Genomic DNA, 23,141 nt, shown 5'->3' with positions numbered 1-23,141 from the left:
CAGATTTAGCATAATATGCAAATTTACATGTATAATACACTGGTTGCTCGAAATTGCAAAGGGATGAGCAGAGTATCTGAATGATCCAGGGTTTTGAGCAGTCTGAACATCAAGAATACAAGGAAAATGGGTCGGGAAGCACGAGTTGCCCGAGCAAGCCTGGGAGCTCCAGCTATCTATGCTGCAACTAGCAGTGTTTCATTGTTTTCTGTTTTAATTGAATAGGTTGAAAGACACATGCAGGATGGAGATTATGTTGTGTTTAACAGACAGCCCACACTCCACAAGATGAGTATGATGTGTCATCAGGTAAAGATCTTACCTTGGTCCACATTCAGGATGAACCTCAGGTATGTCCCAGTCACATTGGATGGTGAATTTCTCAGTTTATACTGTCACTTGTAACTAGATTCCTTGATGAATTACCAAACAGCTTGGAAAGTCTGGAGATAGATATGAATTTTTTACATTTCTTGAATTGTAGAACACTTATGGTGGTTTAAGGGAATATTTCAAATAGAAAGTGTGCGGAAAGAAATACATGTCATAGAGATTTTTAAATAGCAATAAAGGCTCTGTTATATCCATTGATTGAAGTGACTTACTTTTTCTTAACCATTTTCAAGTGTTGCAGATGAGAAATTCTACAAGAAATTAGTCAGCACTGCTCTAAAACTTCAGAATGATAGGATGAAGTCCTATTAAGTATCTTGCTGAAATCCTGTTGAAATATATACTTAAATGATCACTGTGACTAAAGACATAATAGAAAATAAATCGCTAAATCATTTTCCAAGATAGATTGAATTACCATTAAAAAGTGTTTTTGTTCTGTCTCTAGTGTAACTACACCATACAATGCTGATTTTGACGGAGACGAGATGAATCTTCACTTGGCGCAGTCACTTGAGACTCGCGCAGAAATCTCCCAGCTTGCTACAGTACCTCGTATGATCATCACACCACAGTCCAACCGACCAGTCATGGGAATTGTACAGGACACGCTCACTGCGGTCAGGAAAATGACGAAACGAGATGTGTTTTTGGATAGGGTATGAATTAAATCTTTTTTCAATCTTACGCTTTTTCTACTAGTTACTGTTTTTGGCTTTAGAGTGTCAGTTTACTGAACTAGTACAGCTAATTACAGTCAGACTGTTTATGACAAAGAGTTGTAGTTTCTTTTAAGCTATTGGATCAGAGACAGCAATTGGTCAGTTCCGCAAATATGTATTATTTTGTTATTTCGGTATTCTTCAGCAGTAAGTGTAACTCATACTGTTTGTTTTCATAATAAGCAAAGAATTCCAGAATGAAATAGAGACAAAATTTGATCTAATGGAAATGACAGATTTTATGTACAGGTTCTTTACCTTAAGACGAGTGTTTTATAGAAACTTCATTTTGTTTGTTGATAGAATGGGAGATTTCTTCCAGTAAATGTTTTTTAAACAAAGCAATAAACTACTTAAAATAGCAGTTTGGAAAGGGGTTTATGTCCATAAAAATGCAAAAATGCTTGTATATATTGATGTTATGCAAAAATGTTATATTTCAGGGTCAAATGATGAACTTGCTCATGTTCTTGCCCAGCTGGGATGGCCACATGCCCCAACCTGCCATCTTGAAGCCCAAGCCCCTGTGGACAGGCAAACAGATATTCTCCCTCATCATTCCAGGTCGTGTCAACCTGATCAGAACCCATAGCACACATCCAGATGAGGAAGATAAAGGGCCTTACAAATGGATCTCACCTGGTGATACAAAGGTATTTAAACCTTACCCTGCTGAATTTCTATAATGAACTTGTCCATCTTCCAATTTGGACAGTACCATTAACTGTTAAAAGGGGTGCTTACCAAAAAGATACTGGCTGAATAGTGAACAGTCCAGATCATGACCAGACTGCACGGATGCAGGCTGATCATGATCTGCACTGGTTGCAAATGCAGAACCAATCATGTCCAGCACGGTAAGGGTTAATATGTATTTTATACAGTTATTCAAAGTTCCCACAGAACTCCGAAATCAGGACAAAACCAGGAATTTTGAGACGTCAGTTCCTGGTCATGAGAATGCATTGAATTTGATAAATGGAAAGAAATCTGATGGAGGAGGGTGAATGTTTATAAGTACAAACTGGACTTTGTATGAATATACTTTTTGAAAACCATGATGACAAAGAGTTACAGAACGCCATTATGTTGTGCATTTGTCCCGTATTCAAAGCATTTAGTAATCAGAAAGGTCCAGAAAAGGTTTAGAATTGATCAGCAGGGAACTTTGGGAACCCAGGTTATTAGAACACTCCACCTGTAGTAGCAATTAATTACCCATGTCAAGGCTGGTAGATTTGCAGATAATATGTAAAAAAAATTGTGAGGAAACACTTGATTTGTTGAAGGAATAAATTCTTGAATGAAATGACTTTTTTGAGTGGAAGCATGTTCCCTTAAAAAACTTAAAAGGCTCAGTTAAGAAATCAAGAAGGTCATTAACAGTGTTACAGAATGATGCATAGTCCTAAATAATTTACCTTTAATTCTTACAAATAAGACCCAAAAAAAATTAGCATGAGGAATTGGAAAATAAAATTTTGAAACGTTCTCTTTCATGCGATGGCTGACATTTAAATTGTTACACAGGTCTTGATTGAAGATGGTGAGCTGATCTCGGGTATCCTGTGTAAGAAGTCCCTTGGAACATCATCTGGTGCCTTGGCTCACGTTGTGTTCCTCGAGATGGGATATGAACCTGCAGGTATGGTGCACGTTTTATGTTGTAGTTTGTGCTGTTGTCTGGTCTATAGTTCAACACAAATTTTTCCAGACTGAAGTCGGAACTTATAAAAAAACTAAACTGGTTTAAGTAGGGTATTTCTTTCGAAAAAGAAGAAAGCTGTAGAGAAACAAAACTTTGTTGTAGATGAGTGTAATTAAAGCATTATAATGTGAAAGAGAATTAATGCACAAAATGAATTGAAATACAAAAAGGAAAGCTCAAAATGAGCTTTCAGAATATAATTTTTGGGATTTGATTTCAGGATTTCTGTATGGTAATATTCAGACTGTGATAAACAACTGGTTGTTGATTGAGGGTCACAGTATCGGTATAGGAGACACCATTGCCGACCCTCAGACTTACATTGATATCCAGGACACCATTAAAAAGGCTAAGGTAAGGTTCCTTTTGTCAGTTCGGTTGGGTCATGTTGGCAGAATGGTAGAACAGGATTCGTTCTTTCCTGCTGAGTTACAGATAATAATATTTCTTGTCTTGATATTCTTGCAGTAAAGATATTTCTTTAATATTCATGTGTGGAAGTTGACAGTTGCTGGCAATGAGTAACTTTGGCCCAGATATGAAATTCAAAATCTTATTCTTCATATTTAATGGAAATTACTGTCGAAAAATGGGACAAGATATACAACAAACAAAATGATACATACATGAATAATGCGATTCTTCACTAAAAATATTTGGAAGAATAACCTATGGGTTTTTCCCTACTTTACAAATGGAGAAAGATGTGACTAAATATAGCAACTTGCTTCAAAAATGGGAAGGTTGTTACTAAATATAGCAACTTTTAAACTTGTAAGTCTGCTCGGGTAAGAATCCTAACGGAACTCGTCCTCCTAATGACTTGTAAATTTGATTTTTGTAGCAAGATGTGTATGAAGTAACAGAAAAAGCTCATATGGACTTGATGGAACCGACTCCTGGTAATACACTGAGACAGACATTTGAAAATCAGGTGAACAGAATCTTGAACGATGCCAGAGACAAGACTGGTAGTAAGGCGCAGAAGTCCCTGTCAGATTTCAACAACTTCAAGGCTATGGTAGTAGCTGGGTCTAAAGGATCAAAGATTAACATTTCTCAGGTGATTTTGCATTTTTAAACCCCAAGAATGTGATACAAAGATAGGGAGAAAGGTTGGCAATATCCAAATCACGCATGTTCATACGTCCGTATTTCCCCTTATCAAAGCAGCGTCTGAGGATATAGAGCCCCTTTTATGATAGCTCTAGCTTTTAAATGTTGTTTGACTTCTTTTTTTTTAATGTTCAAAGGTTTCTGTAGAATACGGAGCAGAAGTCATTGAAATACAAGTTCTTAGATAATTTATTGGCTGCAGAATTTCTGTCTAACTTTTATATCTTGTTAAAAGGTTTTGGTTTATTTTAGATGGCGTCAAAATTTTCTGTGTCATATTTTCCAATTTTGTTTTTGTCTCGAGTTAAATGGGATGTTACTGTAGAGTACTGAGGACTGGAAACATCTTTCCATCTATCTATTAAACTCGGACATGAAAAAGTTCTTACAAAGAAGAACAAAGATTTGTTAACACTGTTATTTTTACAGATAGTGTCTTTGCCCAAGAAAGGAATGTTATATTATTTTTACCCTACACATACAGGTCATTGCTTGTGTGGGACAGCAAAACGTTGAAGGAAAACGAATTCCATTTGGTTTCCGGCATAGAACTCTACCCCACTTCATCAAGGACGATTATGGTCCTGAATCCAGAGGTTTTGTGGAGAACTCGTACCTGGCCGGTCTGACACCCTCAGAATTCTATTTCCACGCTATGGGAGGCAGAGAAGGTCTTATCGATACTGCTGTCAAAACAGCTGAAACTGGTGGGTAAAATTGCAAATTTGTAGAAATTTATTCAAATGTGTTAACATTTACCCTGCTAAATTTCAAAAATGGACTGGTCTATCATTCAATTTGGGCAGTACCTTTTAATATTTGAAGGGGTGTTCACTGAAAATTTACTGACTGAATAGCGAACACTGCAGACCAAGATCCATGCAGGCTGAAAAGACAGAATCACTAGTCATCAGCAGGCTTAAGGTTAATGATTAATATAATCCCAGCTCTTTCATAAAGTTGTGCATTTTTTTTTTTTTTTGCTTAAATGTATGCAGAAACATCTGTCTGTGGTTTTGTAAAGTATATCTTTCAGTGTGGTGAAAAGTAAAAAAAAAAAAATTGACCTATCAGTTACACCATAAGAGATTTTTTAATCTTTAATTCCTCACTATAAAGACATGAACACCGGTCAGAAGTCCAGTAATTTAAAGTAGTAACGATCATAGTTCACTTATGTTGAGAGAAGGTTGTTCAAACAATATACGAGTTTATACTAAACCTGTGTCTGTCTTCTATAGGATATATCCAGCGACGTCTGATCAAAGCTATGGAAAGTGTTATGGTTAAGTATGACGGTACAATCAGAAACCAGGTAGAACAGTTGGTTCAGTTGAGATACGGGGAAGACGGACTAGAGGCTACGCGTGTAGAGTTCCAGTCTATGCCTACGCTCAAACCATCCAATAGAGCTTTTGAAAAGAATTTCAAGTTTGACCCAACAAATGAAAGGTTAGTTTGCATTTAACATGTTCTATTTATTGGTTAAGAAAAAGGTTTTCATTTTTACACCTCTCGTTATACCTATGTTTCAACGCAGTTACGAGATCAGATTTGAACCCTCAGGACTTCCATAGAGAAGAAAGTGATCTGCCAGTATAAGTGTTTTATGCCACCTTAAATAAAATCACCAGTCCATAGTTTTTTCTGTCATCTGGTCAATAGTTCAACCCAGGTTCCCCGAGCTAAAGTTTAAACTTGAGAGAAGTATCATTGAAATTTAATACTGATGTCATGCAATAAATCAGTTATAGTATGATTTGGTCAATAGTTAAAAATATTAGCCTTCAGACCTGGGATTTATAGTTTTGGCTATTGAAGGACTAGCCATAATATGCAAACCAGTCAATTGGAAAAATCCTAGTGGGAAAAAATAGTGGTTATAGAGATAATTTTGTCCCTACAGGTTGATGGTGTTATTGGTTGACTTTAAGTGAAATTGTTATGCCAGGGCTCCAGATAAATTTTTTGGCCTAGGGGTATTTACTCATCATATTTTTTGTGAATGAGTAAAATGGTAAAATCTGAAATTGACTAGGAGTAATTTTACTCATGAAAATTTGTAAATGTGAAAAAAAACAGAAATCAGTTTTATAACATATTTATTGGGTGTAACACTCATGTATTTGTTTGCAGTTCAGTTTCAATTCAACATTTAAGTTTTTGCTTCTTTTTTCTCCCTTGGCTTGCTTTAGCTTCACACTCGCTACCAAAGCCAGTAGAGTATTCAATATACCTTTAGCTATGTTTTGGGGATCATTTTTGTTGGTTTAAAGAATGCATAGTGTTTGTTCACTTTTACATTCTTGAGACATTTTTGTTGTTTACTCCACACCGGAAGTTGATATTTTAAATCGACACTGCTTTAAAATACACTATCGTACCATCAATATTAATTCCCAACTATTTGATATATGCAGGTATTGAGTGTAAAAAAATAGTTTAACCTAGGTTTATAGAGTACCATTCAATGCATGTGTACGTTCAATGTGGAAGAATTAATGCCGACCGTGCCCTGTTGCATAAGGCATCCAGACGATTCAGTTTTTACACCAGTAAAAGGTCATTGCGTGCATTTCTGTAATTTCATATGCGTTTTTATACACTTAAAAATTATCAGACATGCGTATATGCATTATTTGAAAGCGTAATTTACGCTAATACGCATCTTATTTGGAGCCCTGCGTTATGCATATATAAAAGCAACCAGCAGATTTGCTAATATTTCTGTAGAGTATAAAAGTTACTCATATTTAACACGTTGACAATTTTTAGACAATTGAAGAAGAGTTTGACCGAAGAATTGGTACGGGAATTATTGGCCGATGCGCACGCTCAGGCGGAGATTGAGCAGGAATGGGAGCAGCTAAAGGAGGATCGAGACTCGTTGCGGCAGATTTTTCCTTCGGGTGACAGCAAGATCGTGCTGCCATGTAATCTGGCGAGAATGATCTGGAATGCACACAAAATATTCAAGATCGACAAACGAAAACCTTGTGAGATACACCCTCTCAAAATTATTGAAGGTGAGAAAAATGTTGTTTGTTGATTGGACTGTGAATATTGTGTCCTTCTTTTATGAAGAATACATTTACTGCTATCTGAAGAGAAACCGTTTATTTGAGCATGTAAAAGATGTCATATTCTGATGTCAGCATGCTTTAAAATCAATTTATGACACATCTTCTAATTTAACTAACGAGTACAAAGTAGGATTAGAACATTGGTCTGTTCAAGTGCTAAGGTTTGGATATTTACAAGTTTTGGTTATGTTCAAGGTTTAGTTATGTATAATTGTTATGTTCAAATGTTGGTTATGTGCAAGGTTTATTTATATATACAAAAGATTTGGTTATGTACAGGATAAGGTTATGTATAGAATCATTTAGTACCAGTCACATCAGCTGACATTGTTATTTCGAAATGATTGTAGCAGTATCAGCCTCTTACTTCCGCTTGTAAGGTACCACTTCCTAATACAGGTACTTAAAGTAGAAGTATTTCATAAAGCATATATATCTCTGCAATTTATTTATAGATGTGAAACACTTGTGTAAAAGGTTGACAGTAGTGCCTGGTGAAGACAGACTTAGTGTTCAGGCAAACGAGAATGCTACAATCCTCATGAAGGTCCTTATCCGATCAACATTCTGTTCGAAGCGTGTTATTGAAGAGTTCAGGTTGTCAAATGAAGCATTTGATTGGCTTATTGGAGAAATCGAAACAAAATTTCAACATGCCCAGGTAGGTTTGGAAAATGTAGATGGACTGAAATGGAATTATGACAAAGAACATATTGAAAACTGCTTCTGATATATACCATTTAACCTTTAGCCTGCTGGCAGCGAGTTATTCTGCCTTTGCGACCAGTGCAGACCAAGATTAGCCTGCACATCCGTGCAGGCTAATCATGGTCTGCACTGTTCGCTATTCAGTTAGTAAATTTTCAGTGAACACCCCTTCAAATTATAAATGATATTGTCCAAATCGAATGACGGACCAATCCATTTAAAAAATTTAGCAGGGTCAAGTTCATAATTGGTTATTTTATTTTGTTATGTCATGGACTCAAAATTGATAAGAAATTACAGGAAATGATAGGGACAATAAATGCCTGTCTGCCTTTGCACGCACTGTGAAATCATTAATATTCGTGGGGGATTAATTTTCGTGGTTTAGTCAATCCACGAAATTTAATCCCAACGAACAAGTAAAATTCCCATTCATTTTATGTTCAAAAGTTGAAATCCACGAATTCATATCCCCACGAAATTGTTGTTTTGACCAAAACCACGAAATTTCATGCCCACAAAATTAAATGATTTGACAGTATACCATAATTCATTGTGAGACCAAAATTTTCAACAAATGATCAACACCAATTATGAACAGGCTGAAAGAATCAAAATTATCTTTAACCTGCCAAGTAAACACAAAATAAGTATTATTTTGAGGACTTGCTAAACTTAAAGTTTACTTTAATACTTGGATAAGTTACATTAGATTCAAAGTTCTTTCAAATTGAAAAGGTAAATTGGTGAGTGTAATATAGTGTAAAACAAATAGAAAGATATGTTAAAACCATTACAAGATAACACTACTTGCCAAACATGTTTACAGGTGCATCCAGGTGAGATGGTGGGAGCTTTAGCCGCCCAGTCCCTCGGTGAACCAGCCACACAGATGACACTGAACACTTTCCATTACGCTGGTGTGTCCGCCAAGAACGTCACACTTGGTGTGCCCCGTCTGAAGGAAATTATAAACATCTCGAAGAAACCTAAAACACCATCATTGACTGTCTTCTTGACTGGCCAGGCATCCAGAGATGCAGAAAAAGCTAAGGTAGGTTTCCATTTAAACTTCCCATCTTGAAGTATCATTGATAACTCAAGATGTTGATTTGGGATTCGGCCATTGTTTTTGACAGTGAAGGCAAAGATATGATTTTCGAAAGAGCTGTGAATCCTTGAATGTAAGATGGCTATCATGGATGGATAAATGTTATATAACTGCCTGAAAATACTGGTTCACAGTTAAAAGATGATATAACATTTTCCATGGAAAGACAAACCTCGTATTAGACAAGGACTTTGAAAAGGGCAGATGATTTGTACTCTACACAAAATCTTTTGCAAAGATGGCTCTAAAATATACAACTTTTTCAGAACGATCCAGTATATGCCAGTCTGGACCGTTCTGAGCGAATGAAAGAGTTTGCCAATGTAAGTGTTGCTGCTTTGTATACTACAAACTCTAGGCAGTTATCGAAGCTGATACACACATTTGCTCCAACTCACGTAAACCCTCTGTCTTTACACATACCCTCTGCCTGTTCTTTTTCCAGCAACCTCATTTATATGAACTTTTTTCCACCATTGTAATCATATTACAGTTGTCAATGTTGGAATTTATCTAATCTGGAGTTGGTAAACATAAATGACAAACTGTGGTACATGTCAGTTGTGTCAATTTTAATGTTGTTATTGTTTATTTTTCTGTTGTTGTTTTTTCCCTTGTGTAGGAAACGATATAAGTTTGAAAAAAAGAAAGCGCTCTGACAGCTGAAAAGATGCTGTCTTTTGTGACAAATAGAATGACTAAGTAGTTATTTTATTAATGAATAAATTACAGGATGTATTGTGTAGACTTGAACACACAACCCTGCGTAAAGTAACAGCCAACACAGCTATTTACTATGATCCTGACCCTCAGAACACGGTGATTGCCGAGGATCAAGAATGGGTTAACGTGTATTATGAGATGCCGGACTTTGATGTATCAAAGATTTCTGCCTGGTTGTTGAGGATTGAGCTGGATCGAAAGAAAATGACAGATAAAAAACTTACTATGGAACAGATCTCGGAGAAAATCACTGCTGGTATGTGTCACTTCCAAATATTTAACTGATGGTGTACATTTTCCTGTATTTATTCATTAAGATGAAAGATAATAGCTTATGTATTAAACCCATTTCTTGACTCCAGTATTACCAGGTTGATATGTAAATGTTAAGACTTATGTTGAAGAAATAGCAAATAACTTTAAAGCAATCAAGGGTAAAAGGGAAACCTCAAGTTTAATTTCTTCCCATTGCATAGAACCTTTACATTTGAGAGGCCTGCTTTGGTGTCAACTAGTCCTTATGAATTTGATTTGACTACTCCCTAGATAAAGATTTACAACAAGTTTTCTCATGCTCTCCATCATAAAATGTTCATTGCCTCCTTCTAGGAGCTCATGCACATGTTATCCAACAGCAGTTAAGAAAAAAAGGTCCCAGTTGAACTTGCATGATAAGAAATTTGCTTACATTGAATTACAGGTTTCGGTGATGACTTGAACTGTATTTTCAATGATGATAATGCTGAGAAATTGGTGCTGCGTCTGAGAATTATGAATTCAGATGATGGCAAAACACAAGAGGTGAGTCTCTTTTTTTTCGTCAGTATGATACCTAATTTCTTCAGCTTTTAGTAATTTAAACAAAAAAAACCAAACTGTTTTCATGCTTATCAAGGGACATTAGTCAGTTAATGATATTTCAGGCAAAGTTGGCAGCTGTTGCCTCCCTGTATGAGCTAAACTATTCTGTTGACTAGAATGGGTTCTTGCAGTGTATCTGACATTCCAGGGACACTGAAATTTGAAGTTTTCAGTAAACTTCCATAATTGTATGGTGTAGCGAGTGCTTAGAATCCAAAAAAATAATGAAGATTAAATTTATCAAAAAAGAATAATATAGTATGTGGTTAGGCCAATTATTTTGTGGAACACACTGTATGGAAGTTACTTAATCCTTATCATGCAGGTCACGATTGATTCTGCCTTTGCAACCAGTGTAGATCATGATCAACCTGCACATGCGTGCAGTCTGATCAAGATCGGCACTGTTCGTCACTCAGTATCTTTTTGGTAAGCACCCCTTTTAACAGTTAATGGCACTGTCCAAATGGAAAAAAATGGACAAGTTCATTATAGAAATTTAGCAGGGTAAGGGTTAAACCCTATGCAGATCCGCATTATGATGCCAGTGTATTTCATAAGGAAACATCTTCAAGAATTCTTCAGCTATTTCAAGGTTTCTTTACTGTCATTGAAGATGGCATAGGTTTGTATTTTTAGTTTAATTTGCTTCTAGATAAAAATAATGAAATTGCATGTTTCAAAATTGTATGCAGAACAATTTCTGTGTTATTTCAGGAGGAGGAAGTAGCTGACAAGATGGAGGATGATGTGTTCCTGAGATGTATCGAGTCCAATCTTCTCTCTGACATGTCCTTACAGGGGATTGAAGCTATTGCTAAGGTAAAACAGAGCTCTATTTCCAACTGGCCATAGTAAGATGTTTCATGTAGGAAAGCCATACAGCGGATTTGCAGTTGGTCCATGAATCTACCTTGTTGCGAAACAGAGCCTTAAGTTACGTGTATAGCTAAGTCTTGAGAAATATTACTGCTAATGAAGCATATCAAATTTTCACAGCATTTTATGGAAAAAAGTAAATCGATCAAAACTAAACATAGGCTTAGATGCACTAAGGAGTGGATAAGTTGTATTAAAAGACAGATAGAAAATATTTTCATGGTGTATATTTGTTACATAATAAATTGTTAGTGTACTGAAAAACTGTCCATATCTTCTAGGTATACATGCATTTACCAAACACTGATGACAAGAAGAGAATCTTCATCACGGAGGAAGGAGAGTTTAGAGCGGTGGCTGAATGGATTCTGGAGACTGATGGTACAGCATTGACGAGAGTTCTCAGTGAACGTGATGTAGACCCAGTCAGAACTACCACCAATGACATTGTTGAAGTATTTGCTGTATGTATCTCCTAGATTTTATATATTTCATGTACATAAATCAGGTAATAGACAAGTTGAAATTTGTGGGGGAGGTGGGGATTTACAGATTTTGTTTTGAAAGTGTTTTCTTAACTAAAATGTGTTAAGAAAACAGTTGGACAAGGTATCAAGTAAACTTACGAACTGAATATTTGTATTACTATCAAAGGTCTTACATACCTTGACTGTAGTTTTGTGTTATGCCCTTTCAATCGTATTTACACATGTAAAAATAAATGAAACAAAAGTAATTGTGTTTTAGGACATGATGCAGACAAATATTTTGAATTCGAAGGTGGCATTATTTGCAAATGTTAGAGAAAGTGAAACCATAATGAAAAGAATCTGATCTACAGTATTCTTCTCTTTAGTAGTAATTATGATACTTTTCATAATCTCTTTAGGAACTTGTACTTTAGTAAGATTTATTTGGATTTCACCATGGAATGTCTGAACCATATGTATGTATGTAAATAGTGATAGGACATAAAGTAGTGTTGCAGAGAATGTTCTTCTCCTTGTATTGGCACACTGCTATTGTTTTTTCTCAACTGAATTTGTCTTCTTGTATGAAATAAATTATTTAAACATTGAATATACCATTTGTTTTCAAACAGACACTTGGTATAGAAGCTGTACGAAAATCTATAGAGAAAGAAATGAACCATGTGATCTCCTTTGATGGTTCCTATGTCAACTACAGACATCTGGCCTTGCTGTGTGATGTGATGACAGCCAAAGGTCACTTGATGGCCATCACTCGTCACGGTATCAACAGACAGGAAACAGGAGCACTGGCTAGGTGTTCCTTTGAGGAGACTGTAAGTCCTGTTCATTGGAGAGAGTTTGTTAAAACAGATCAATCTGAAAGGAATAATAGAAAGTATAAAGCCATGTTATTATTTAAGATTATTATAAAAAGCGTAAATATGGTATATGTACATAATTTTAAAGGGGAACATCACCTTGCCTACAAAAAACTGCTTTCCATGAGCAATGCCGTAAAAGTTTTCTTGGTGGAAAAGACGGCTATTAGTTTTCAGTACAAAAAAAGTGTTAATTTTTAGCTCGACTATTCATAGAATAGTAGAGCTATTGGACTCGCCCATGCGTCGGCGTCCGCGTCGGCGTCCGCGTCCGCGTCCCGATTTGGTTAAGTTTTTGTATGTAAGCTGGTATCTCAGCAACCACTTGTGGGAATGGATTGAAACTTCACACACTTATTCACTGTGATAAACTGACCTACATTGCACAGGTTCCATAACTCTATTATGCTTTTTTACAAAATTATGCCCCTTTTTCGACTTAGAAAATTTTGGTTAAGGTTTTGTATGTAAGCTGGTATCTCAGTAACCACTTGTGGGAATGGATTGAAACTTCACAAACTTATTTACTGTGATAAACTGACTTACATTGCACAGGTTCCATAACTATTTTGCTTTTTTACAAAATTATGCCCCTTTTTCGACTTAGAATTTTTTGGTTAAGGTTTTGTATGTAAGCTGGTATCTCAGTGCTCACTAATTGGAATGGATTGAAACTTCACACACTTGTTCACTGTCATGATCTGACATGCACAAAGCAGGTCCCATAACTTTATTTTGCTTTTTAGCTCATCTGATTTTTTGAAAAAAAATGATGAGTTATTGTCATCACTTGAGCGGTTGTCGGCGTCTGCGTCGGCGTTGCCTGGTTAAGTTTTATGTTTAGGTCAGCTTTTCTCCTAAACTTTCAAAGCTATTGCTTTGAAACTTGGAATACTTGTTCACCATCATAAGCAGACCCTGTACATCAAGAAACATAATTCCATCTTGCTTTTTGCAAGAATTATTGCCCCTTTTGGACTTAGAAAATCAGTTTTCTTGGTTAAGTTTTATGTTTAGGTCAGCTTTTCTCCTAAACTATCAAAGCTATTGCTTTGAAACTTGGAATACTTGTTCACCATCATAAGCTGACCCTGTATAGCAAGAAACATAACTCCATCTTGATTTTTGTAAGATTTATGGCCCCTTTTGTACTTAGAAAATATCAGATTTCTTGGTTAAGTTTTATGTTTAGGTAAACTTTTCTCCTAAACTGTCAAAGCTATTGCTTTAATACTTGCAACACTTGTTCACCATCATAAGTTGACCCTGTACAGCAAGAAACATAACTCCATCCTGCTTTTTGCAAGATTTATGGCCCCTTTTGGACTTAGAAAATATCAGATTTCTTGGTTAAGTTTTATGTTTAGGTCAACTTTTTCTCTTAAACTATCAAAGCTATTGCTTTGAAACTTGCAACACATGTTCACCATCATAAGCTGACCCTGTACAGCAAGCAACATAACTCCATCCTGCTTTTTGCAATAATTATTGCCCCTTTTGGACTTAGAAAATCATTTTCTTGCTTGAGTATTATGTTTAAGTCCACTTTTCTCATAAACTATCAAACCTATTGCTTTAAAACTTGCAACAGTTTTTCACCATCATATGTGGACACTGAACATCAAGAAACATAACTCTATCCTGCTTTTTGCAAGAATGATGGCCCTTTTTAGACTTAGAAAATCATGGGTAGGACAATATTTCTATTACACAAAAAAAAATCAGATGAGCGTCAGCACCCGCAAGGCGGTGCTCTTGTTTTCAAAATTATGCCCCTTTTTCAACATAGAAATTTTTGGTTAAGTGATTGTATGTAAGCTGGTATCTCAGTATCCACTAATAGGAAAGGATTGAAATTGCACACACTTGTTAACTGTCATGATATGACATGCAATGCAAAGGGTCAATAACTCAACTTCGCATTTTACAAAATTATGCCCCTTTTTCGACTTAGGAGTTTTTGGTTAAATTCCTATTATGTAAGCTGGTATCTTAGTACCCACTAATGGGAATGGATTGAAACTTCACACACTTGTCCACTGTCCTGAGCTGATAAGCACTATGCAGGTTCCATAACCCTGTTTTGCTTTTTTAGCCCACCATCATCAGATGGTGGGCTATTCAAATCATTCTGCGTCCGTGGTCCGGCGTCCTTCCGTCCGTCCTTCCGTTAACAATTTCTCGTTATCGCATCTCCTCAGAAACTACCAGGGGGATTTTGACCAAACTTTGTCAGAATGATGTATTGATACCCTAGTTGTGTCCCCCCTGAAAATCAGACAGGTTCAACAAATTTTTAGTAAGTTATGGCCCTTTGTTTATTTCTATAATTTACATAGATTTATATAGGGAAAAACTTTGAAAATCTTCTTGGCCAAAACCACAGAGCCTAGGGCTTTGATATTTGGTATGAAGCATCATCTAGTGGTCCTCTACCAAGATGATTGAAATTATTTCCCTGGGGTCTAATATGGCCCCGCCCGGGGGTCACATGGTTTATGTAGACTTATATAGGGAAGAACTTTGAAAAACCTCTTGTCCAAAACCACAGGGCCTAGGGCTTTGATATTTTGTATGTGACATCATCTAGTGGTCTTCTACTAAGATTGTTCAAATTATCCCCCTAGGGTCAAATATGGCCCCGCCCCGGGGGTCTCATGGTTTACATAGACTTATATAGGGAAAAACTTTGAAAATCTTGTCCAAACCACAAAGCCTAGGGCTTTGATATTGTAATGTAGCATCGCCTGGTGGTTCTCTACCAAGTTTGTTAAAATTATCCCCCTAGGGTCAAATATGGCCCCGCCCTGGGGTCACATGGTTCATATGGACTTATATAGGGAAAAGCTTTTAAAAACTTCTTGTCAATAACCTACAACATTCAAATTTGGACCACATGTATGGTTTTGAGTGGCAAGATGAACCTTGACATGAGTTGACCTTGATTTTGACCTAGTGACTTACTTTCACATTTCTGTAGCTACAACCTTCAAATTTGGACCACGTGCATAATTTTGTGCACTGATATAAACTTTGACCTTGACATTGACCTAGTGACCTACTTTCACATTTTTGAAGGTACAGGCTTCAAATTTGGACCACATGCATAATTTCGTGTTCCGAAATAAAATTTGACATTGATTTTGACCCATTGACCTACTTTCACATTTCTTAAGCTACAGCCTTCAAATTTGGACCACATGCATGGTTTTATGTACCGAAACAAACTTTAACCTTTACATTGACCTAGTGACCTACTTTCACATTTTTGAAGGTACAGGCTTCAAATTTGGACCACATGCATAGTTCTGTATTCCAAAATAAAATTTGACCTTGATTTTGACCTAGTGACCTACTTTCACATTTCTCAAGCTACAGCCTTCAAATTTGGACCACTTGCATAGTTTTGTGTACCGAAATGAACTTTGACCTTAAGATTGACCTAGTGACCTACTTTCACATTTCTGTAGCTACAGGCTTCAAATTTAGATCACATGCATGGTTTTGTGTACCGAAACAAACTTTGACCTTTACATTGACCTAGTGACCTACTTTCACATTTCTCAAGCTACAGCCTTCAAATTTGGACCACTTGCGTAGTTTTGTGTACCAAAATGAACATTGACCTTAAGATTGACCTAGTGACCTACTTTCACATTTCTGTAGCTACAGGCTTCAAATTTAGACCACATGAATAGGATTGTGTACCGAAACAAACTTTGACCTTGACATTGACCTAGTGACCTACTTTCACATTTTTGAAGGTACAGGCTTCAATTTTGGACTACATGCATAGATTTGTTTCTGAAGTGAAATTTGACCTTGATTTTGACTTAGTGACCTACTTTCACATTTCTCAAGCTACAGCCTTCAAATTTGGACCACTTGCATAGTTTTGTGTACCGAATTAAACTTTGACCTTAAGATTGATCTAGTGACCTACTTTCACATTTCTCAAGCTACAGCTTTCAAATTTGGACCACATGCACAGTGTTGTGTACGGAAATGAAATTTGACCTTGAGCTAGTCAGTAAGTCTTGAAATTTGGAACACTCAAAAATGGCACATTGGTGGGCGCCAAGATCACTCTGTGATCTCTTGTTACTAAATTATGTCCCTTTTTCGACTCGTATTCATTCAATCGACAAGGCTGTTGAATAGTCGAGCGTTGCTGTCCTCCGACAGCTCTTGTTAGCTCGACTATTCATAGAATAGTAGAGCTATTGGACTCGCCCATGCGTCGGCGTCCGCGTCGGCGTCCGCGTCTGCGTCCGCGTCCCGATTTGGTTAAGTTTTTGTATGTAAGCTGGTATCTCAGCAACCACTTGTGGGAATGGATTGAAACTTCACACACTTATTCACTGTGATAAACTGACCTACATTGCACAGGTTCCATAACTCTATTATGCTTTTTTACAAAATTATGCCCCTTTTTCGACTTAGAAAATTTTGGTTAAGGTTTTGTATGTAAGCTGGTATCTCAGTAACCACTTGTGGGAATGGATTGAAACTTCACAAACTTATTTACTGTGATAAACTGACTTACATTGCACAGGTTCCATAACTCTATTTTGCTTTTTTACAAAATTATGCCCCTTTTTCGACTTAGAATTTTTTGGTTAAGGTTTTGTATGTAAGCTGGTATCTCAGTGCTCACTAATTGGAATGGATTGAAACTTCACACACTTGTTCACTGTCATGATCTGACATGCACAAAGCAGGTCCCATAACTTTATTTTGCTTTTTTTCAAAATTATGCCCCTTTTTCAACATAGAAATTTTTGGTTAAGTGATTGTATGTAAGCTGGTATCTCAGTATCCACTAATAGGAAAGGATTGAAATTGCACACACTTGTTAACTGTCATGATATGACATGCAATGCAAAGGGTCAATAACTCAACTTCGCATTTTACAAAATTATGCCCCTTTTTCGACTTAGGAGTTTTTGGTTAAATTCCTATTATGTAAGCTGGTATCTTAGTACCCACTAATGGGAATGGATTGAAACTTCACACACTTGTCCACTGTCCTGAGCTGATAAGCACTATGCAGGTTCCATAACCCTGTTTTGCTTTTTTACTAAATTATGTCCCTTTTTCGACTCGTATTCATTCAATCGACAAGGCTGTTGAATAGTCGAGCGTTGCTGTCCTCCGACAGCTCTTGTTTATTACACAGACATACAACTTTGTCTCAAAAATGGTTCCTCTAGTTAGTGGAGCCAAATCAACCTACAGTTGATCGGAGATAACCAGGCTTTGCACAGATCTTGATTGTCCTTGAATATGATGCTAGTCCTTGAAAATGACTAAAACCATACAAAACACATAAAAGTTTCTAAATATTGAAGACAAAATACTTTACTTTCATCCAAAAAGTGTTAAAAAAAAGTCTTTGAAAAGTGTTTGAATTTTTAATGTTTCTATGAACTCTCTATTTGGCGATATATGGCCATTTTGTGTGGGTTCGCCATAAAATCTAACTCACTCACTCATTGGACTGAAATGAATTTATGTATCATTTACAGGTTGATATTTTAATGGAAGCAGCTGCCCATGCAGAACAAGATCCAATGAAGGGTGTGTCAGAGGCCATCATGCTTGGACAGTTAGCACGTATCGGAACAGGATGTTTCGACTTGCTTTTGGACGCAGAGAAATGTAAATACGGTATGGAGATACCGACCAATGTTGGAGCTGGAATGATGGGAGGAGGTGAGAAAGAAACATTGCTGATGTTACTGTGTAGTTGAATAGTTTTGTTAATCTTATTGTGAATTAAAATATTACTTTAGGTGCCTTGTTAAAATACAAGAACTTAACAGTAACATTGCTTTTGATATTAATGTAAAGAAACAAGTTTTCTAGACAGAAGGAAAGTTTTGAGAAAGTGCTAACCTTATTGCTCATAACCAGAAGGTTAATGAAAATAAGTTGCACATTTTGTTCACATTTCAGTGGAAATAAGTATAGATCAGGCCTGCCTAATGTTACAAATAAATTCCTGTATTTCAAGAATGTCGAGGATTACTAAGATTGAAGTCAAAACTGGTGCTGATGCCAAACTATCATTAAACCATCGTTATAACTAATAAAATGTAATTCTTTATTTTCAGTTGGAACAGGAATGTTCTTTGGTGCTGGTGCAAGTCCTACACAGGGAATGTCACCACAGATGACTCCCTGGCAACAGAGTGCCACTCCTGGGTATGCAAGTGCCTGGTCTCCGGGTATTGGTAGCGGCATGACACCCGGTGCCGCTGGTTTCTCGCCCTCGGCAGCCAGTGAGAGCGGTTACAGTCCAGGCTACAGTCCAGCTTGGTCACCACAGCCTGGCTCTCCCAGCTCACCATCTAGTCCATATATACCGAGTCCAAGAGGAGCAATGTCACCAAGTTATTCACCAACATCACCTTCATACATTCCCAGCTCTCCAGCGATGTCAGGTGGAGGGACACCACAAAGTCCAGGCTATTCTCCAACTAGCCCATCTTATAGTCCAACAAGTCCTGGATATTCGCCGACATCACCGAACTACAGTCCAACTTCACCATCGTATTCACCAACAAGTCCATCATACAGTCCGACAAGTCCTTCATATTCACCAACGTCGCCTTCTTACAGTCCAACATCACCAAGTTACAGTCCGACAAGTCCTAGTTATTCCCCAACTTCACCCAGTTACAGCCCAACTTCTCCCTCGTACAGCCCTACGAGCCCAAGTTACTCTCCAACCAGCCCCTCTTATTCCCCAACCTCCCCAAGTTACAGCCCAACATCTCCCTCCTACTCCCCTACATCACCAAGTTACAGTCCAACAAGTCCAAGTTACAGTCCAACAAGCCCAAGCTATAGCCCTACCAGTCCAAGCTACAGCCCAACAAGTCCGAGTTACAGTCCCACTTCCCCAAGTTACTCTCCATCTTCACCAAATTACAGCCCATCATCCCCTTCGTACAGTCCATCAAGCCCGAGCTACTCACCAAGTAGCCCTAACTACAGTCCAAGTAGTCCAAGCTACTCTCCTAGTAGCCCTAAATACAGCCCACAATCTCCATCATACAGCCCGACTAGCCCAAGTTACTCACCATCTAGCCCCAAGTACAGCCCAGCGTCGCCAAGTTACTCTCCAACTAGCCCAAGCTATTCCCCAAGTTCCCCACAGTATTCCCCCACTAGCCCAACATACAGCCCAACATCTCCAGCATATAGTCCTGGCTCCATCAGTGACAGGGGCTCTCACAAATACAGTCCCAGTTCACCACAGTACAGCCCCACATCTCCAACTTACTCCCCATCAAGTCCCCAGTACTCCCCAGCTAGCCCTTCATACAGCCCCTCAAGCCCTCAGTATTCCCCAGCATCTCCCTCGTACAGTCCGTCAAGCCCCCAGTACAGTCCCTCGTCCCCAGCTTATACACCTACAACCCCTAAATATTCTCCCACAAGCCCAACATACAGTGCTGCAGATGATGACAGTGATATGGATTAGACTTGTGTATTTAGTGGTGCAGAAATAATGTGATGTAAATAAATGTGTACATTTTAGTGACACCACTTGTAAAATGTTCTGCAGTGTTCTATAGTGGTTACAGAAATATGAAATTAGACAAGTGATATAGTGCTGTAAAATATGAAAGTCTGGAGAACTTTGTGGGAGCAGATTTACTTCAGTATACATTTGTTGTATATAGTGATTGTAAATAGATAAAGAAAATGTATTTCTGAAAAAATATTTTGTATGTTTAGACATAGAAAAAAATCAATATCTGTAAATGTGTTTTCTTCTAAGAAGATTTGCCTTGAGTGTGTTTTATGTGTTCCTTTCTGTAAATGAGAGGATAAGTGATGGCATATGTACTTTCTGATGAGAAATACAGACTTTGTATTCACCTAGATGCGTAAATCCATGTTACCTGTAGAGAGTATATAAATGTGTAACAGGGATTGATAAATAACTTGTTTACAATAATATGTTCAAGTGTTTTTTATTGTATGCACGCACCAGGTTTTAAAGAAAAATACCTATATTATTTACCATGGATGTTAATGCTCTACTAACTTAATATGAAAACTGATTCTAATATTATTTTTTTTTGGACATTTAAGCAACATTTAGAATTAAAAGCATCTAAATAATGGAAAAGGGTATTTTTAGAAGGAAAGTTTTCTTGTATTTTTTGCTGAAAATAATAAGAAATGGTTAGAAGTTTTATGCTTTCTGACTTTGTTCATGAACAGAGTTTGAGCAATGGTAAAGTAACTCCATCTAACATGTGAATTAGACTGTCTATCTTTAAGCTTTCAAAGTATGGAAGAATTTTTTTTCTTGGTTCTTTCCAAAAGAAAGTATTTATTTTATTACCAAGTTGCGATGCTGAAAAGAAATACAACACGAGACTTACCGTTTGCTTTTGTGCAGATTGTAAATATTATAAAAAAAATTTAATGGTGCAAATTTCATTGTACATATTCATGTATCCTTTGTAAATATCCACAACATTTTGATGAATGCGGTTTAGATTTCTACATATCATTGTAAATTTCATAGTTAAAAATCCATAAAAACCGTTCATAATTTTGTTATGTACTATAGTTTTGTATATATGTGAAATTGAAACATCTCGTCAACAATAAGTGTGCATAACTATGCCTTGCATCATAACTTTGAAGTATTTTTTTTTCTTTCCTGCTTTCTATGTGTTTTGGTCTTTATTTTTCTGAAAATACACATACCATGCTTTGACCATTTGAAAAAAAAAGTGCTGTATAATTTTAATATGTAGCTTCACATACAATGCATCATTTTTTGCACATTTATTGGTTTTCGTCTCTTGCATAATGTTGAGGAATTTAATACAGGGTCACTATTGATTGTTTTTTAATACTAGTTAAACTGGATCATACATAGAAAATGAAAGAATGCACAATTTGTCACAATACTGTCAAACCTGTATTAACCAAGCCAGCCATGGGAGTGACACTGTCTAACTGCTTAAGGCAGGCAGTTACTTAAGACAAGTTGAAAATAGGACAGAATGCCAATTTGGGAACATAACTATCTGGCTGTGCTTATGGCAACATGTGACCTCTAAGGCATGTTCAACTATTAATTATTTAAAATTCATCGTAAATTTGATTTTTCTTGCAGTTTTGGGTTTCATTTTGACAGATTAAAAATCATGATTACTGGAAAACACAAGCCCAATGATGATTTGTTGTTTGATTTTCATGCTTCTTATGTGCATATTCTCTTTAGAATGACCTTTCCGCCTTGCAGTTTGTTTCCGTAAACATAAAACGTGTCCAGACGAAATATAATACTAAAATGTTGCAGTCGGTTTTACAACAGTTTTATGAAGACTGCACTAAATTCTGTACAGCATAAACCCTTTGTTGGAAAGGTCAGCGGAGGCTGTTTGTGAGGTGACATTTTTATTTCGGCTGCATTTCAAGGTAGTGTGGTTCTTTTAAGAAAATGTCAAACAGTTGTCTGTATACAGTGCAGATTGCTTGTACTTTTGCACACCAAAAAGGCCTTGTACACTGAAGTGATTGTCTGATCAAGCTGTTTTTCTGCATGATGGCAAAATCTACAATTTAAATTGTTTAAATTTGCACACGAAGTTCTAAATGTCTATTCCTTTTTACGGACGGGACTATGCATTTTCAGTTAATCATTTTAATACAAAAAGCAACCACTGTCGTGGAAACAAACGATTTGCTAGGTCTTATATTACATAATATGTTCGGATACATTGTTCACACTGTTAATCATTTAATGTTTTGTAACATGAACAAGGAAAGACATGATTACATACTGTACTTTTTGATATGTACAAATGTCAGAATTTGTATATGAAGTAAAGTGTTGGAAATAAAAAATACAGAAAAAAACGTGTTGGTCTTATTTCTTGTTTCAACTTCATCCTGAGAAATTTTCCTCACTTATCAGGGGAAGGAAGTGTGCAAATACTACGATTAAGTCAATTTCGCTGTTAGCGTTTTCTCCCCTTAGCGTTTTGATAACTCTTATCTCAAACAGTGATCGGGTAAGAAGACATCTCTTACATGCTTGAATTGTCTATATACATGCAATTAATATAAATGAATAGCATTCTTCATTCGAAATGGGAATGTTGTGACTGACGTTTTTCTTCAAACAAAATGTTTTAGCAATTTTCTGTGCTTTGCACGAAACATTGGATACTTTTTCGCATCTAATACGCAAGTGTTTCATTAGAAATTTATTCGTTTTATAGATTTCTGATCTGAAATTTTAATCCAACAAAAGTATTTAAACTGTACGAGAGGAAAACATTTAAATACAAGATAGTGGTATGTTTTGTGATAGTATTTATTATCAGGTCAGAAATCAGTTTTTTTTTAATAATTGATGTATTCTTCAGACTGAATGACAAGCGGATAGATCTATCAAGTTTACCAAATCTATTCAATAATTTCATTGCACATCTTTTAATAATAC

At 36.6% G+C, this 23,141-nt stretch overlaps 1 protein-coding gene across 1 annotated transcript in view; it reads left to right on the top strand.

Annotated features, from left to right (window-relative positions):
- LOC123554921 (DNA-directed RNA polymerase II subunit RPB1-like) overlaps nucleotides 1-22,554 on the top strand; it is a 32,172-nt gene extending 9,618 nt beyond the window's left edge. The window contains exons 9-26 of the mRNA XM_045345354.2: nucleotides 226-350; nucleotides 842-1,052; nucleotides 1,559-1,768; nucleotides 2,646-2,760; nucleotides 3,044-3,177; nucleotides 3,668-3,886; nucleotides 4,424-4,646; nucleotides 5,181-5,391; nucleotides 6,715-6,965; nucleotides 7,478-7,683; nucleotides 8,560-8,784; nucleotides 9,574-9,820; nucleotides 10,265-10,365; nucleotides 11,143-11,247; nucleotides 11,586-11,768; nucleotides 12,407-12,610; nucleotides 18,184-18,370; nucleotides 18,772-22,554. Coding sequence (XP_045201289.1) covers nucleotides 226-350; nucleotides 842-1,052; nucleotides 1,559-1,768; nucleotides 2,646-2,760; nucleotides 3,044-3,177; nucleotides 3,668-3,886; nucleotides 4,424-4,646; nucleotides 5,181-5,391; nucleotides 6,715-6,965; nucleotides 7,478-7,683; nucleotides 8,560-8,784; nucleotides 9,574-9,820; nucleotides 10,265-10,365; nucleotides 11,143-11,247; nucleotides 11,586-11,768; nucleotides 12,407-12,610; nucleotides 18,184-18,370; nucleotides 18,772-20,147 — 4,533 coding nt within the window. The 3' untranslated portion in view covers nucleotides 20,148-22,554. The remainder of the gene's footprint in view (nucleotides 1-225; nucleotides 351-841; nucleotides 1,053-1,558; nucleotides 1,769-2,645; nucleotides 2,761-3,043; nucleotides 3,178-3,667; nucleotides 3,887-4,423; nucleotides 4,647-5,180; nucleotides 5,392-6,714; nucleotides 6,966-7,477; nucleotides 7,684-8,559; nucleotides 8,785-9,573; nucleotides 9,821-10,264; nucleotides 10,366-11,142; nucleotides 11,248-11,585; nucleotides 11,769-12,406; nucleotides 12,611-18,183; nucleotides 18,371-18,771) is intronic.
- The last annotated feature ends 587 nt before the right edge of the window (nucleotides 22,555-23,141 follow it).

This window comes from Mercenaria mercenaria, chromosome 7, assembly GCF_021730395.1.
Source record: "Mercenaria mercenaria strain notata chromosome 7, MADL_Memer_1, whole genome shotgun sequence".
Lineage (NCBI taxonomy): Eukaryota > Metazoa > Mollusca > Bivalvia > Venerida > Veneridae > Mercenaria > Mercenaria mercenaria.
The sequence above is the reverse complement of the archived record's forward strand: the minus strand, read 5'-3'. Positions and strand labels throughout refer to the sequence as shown.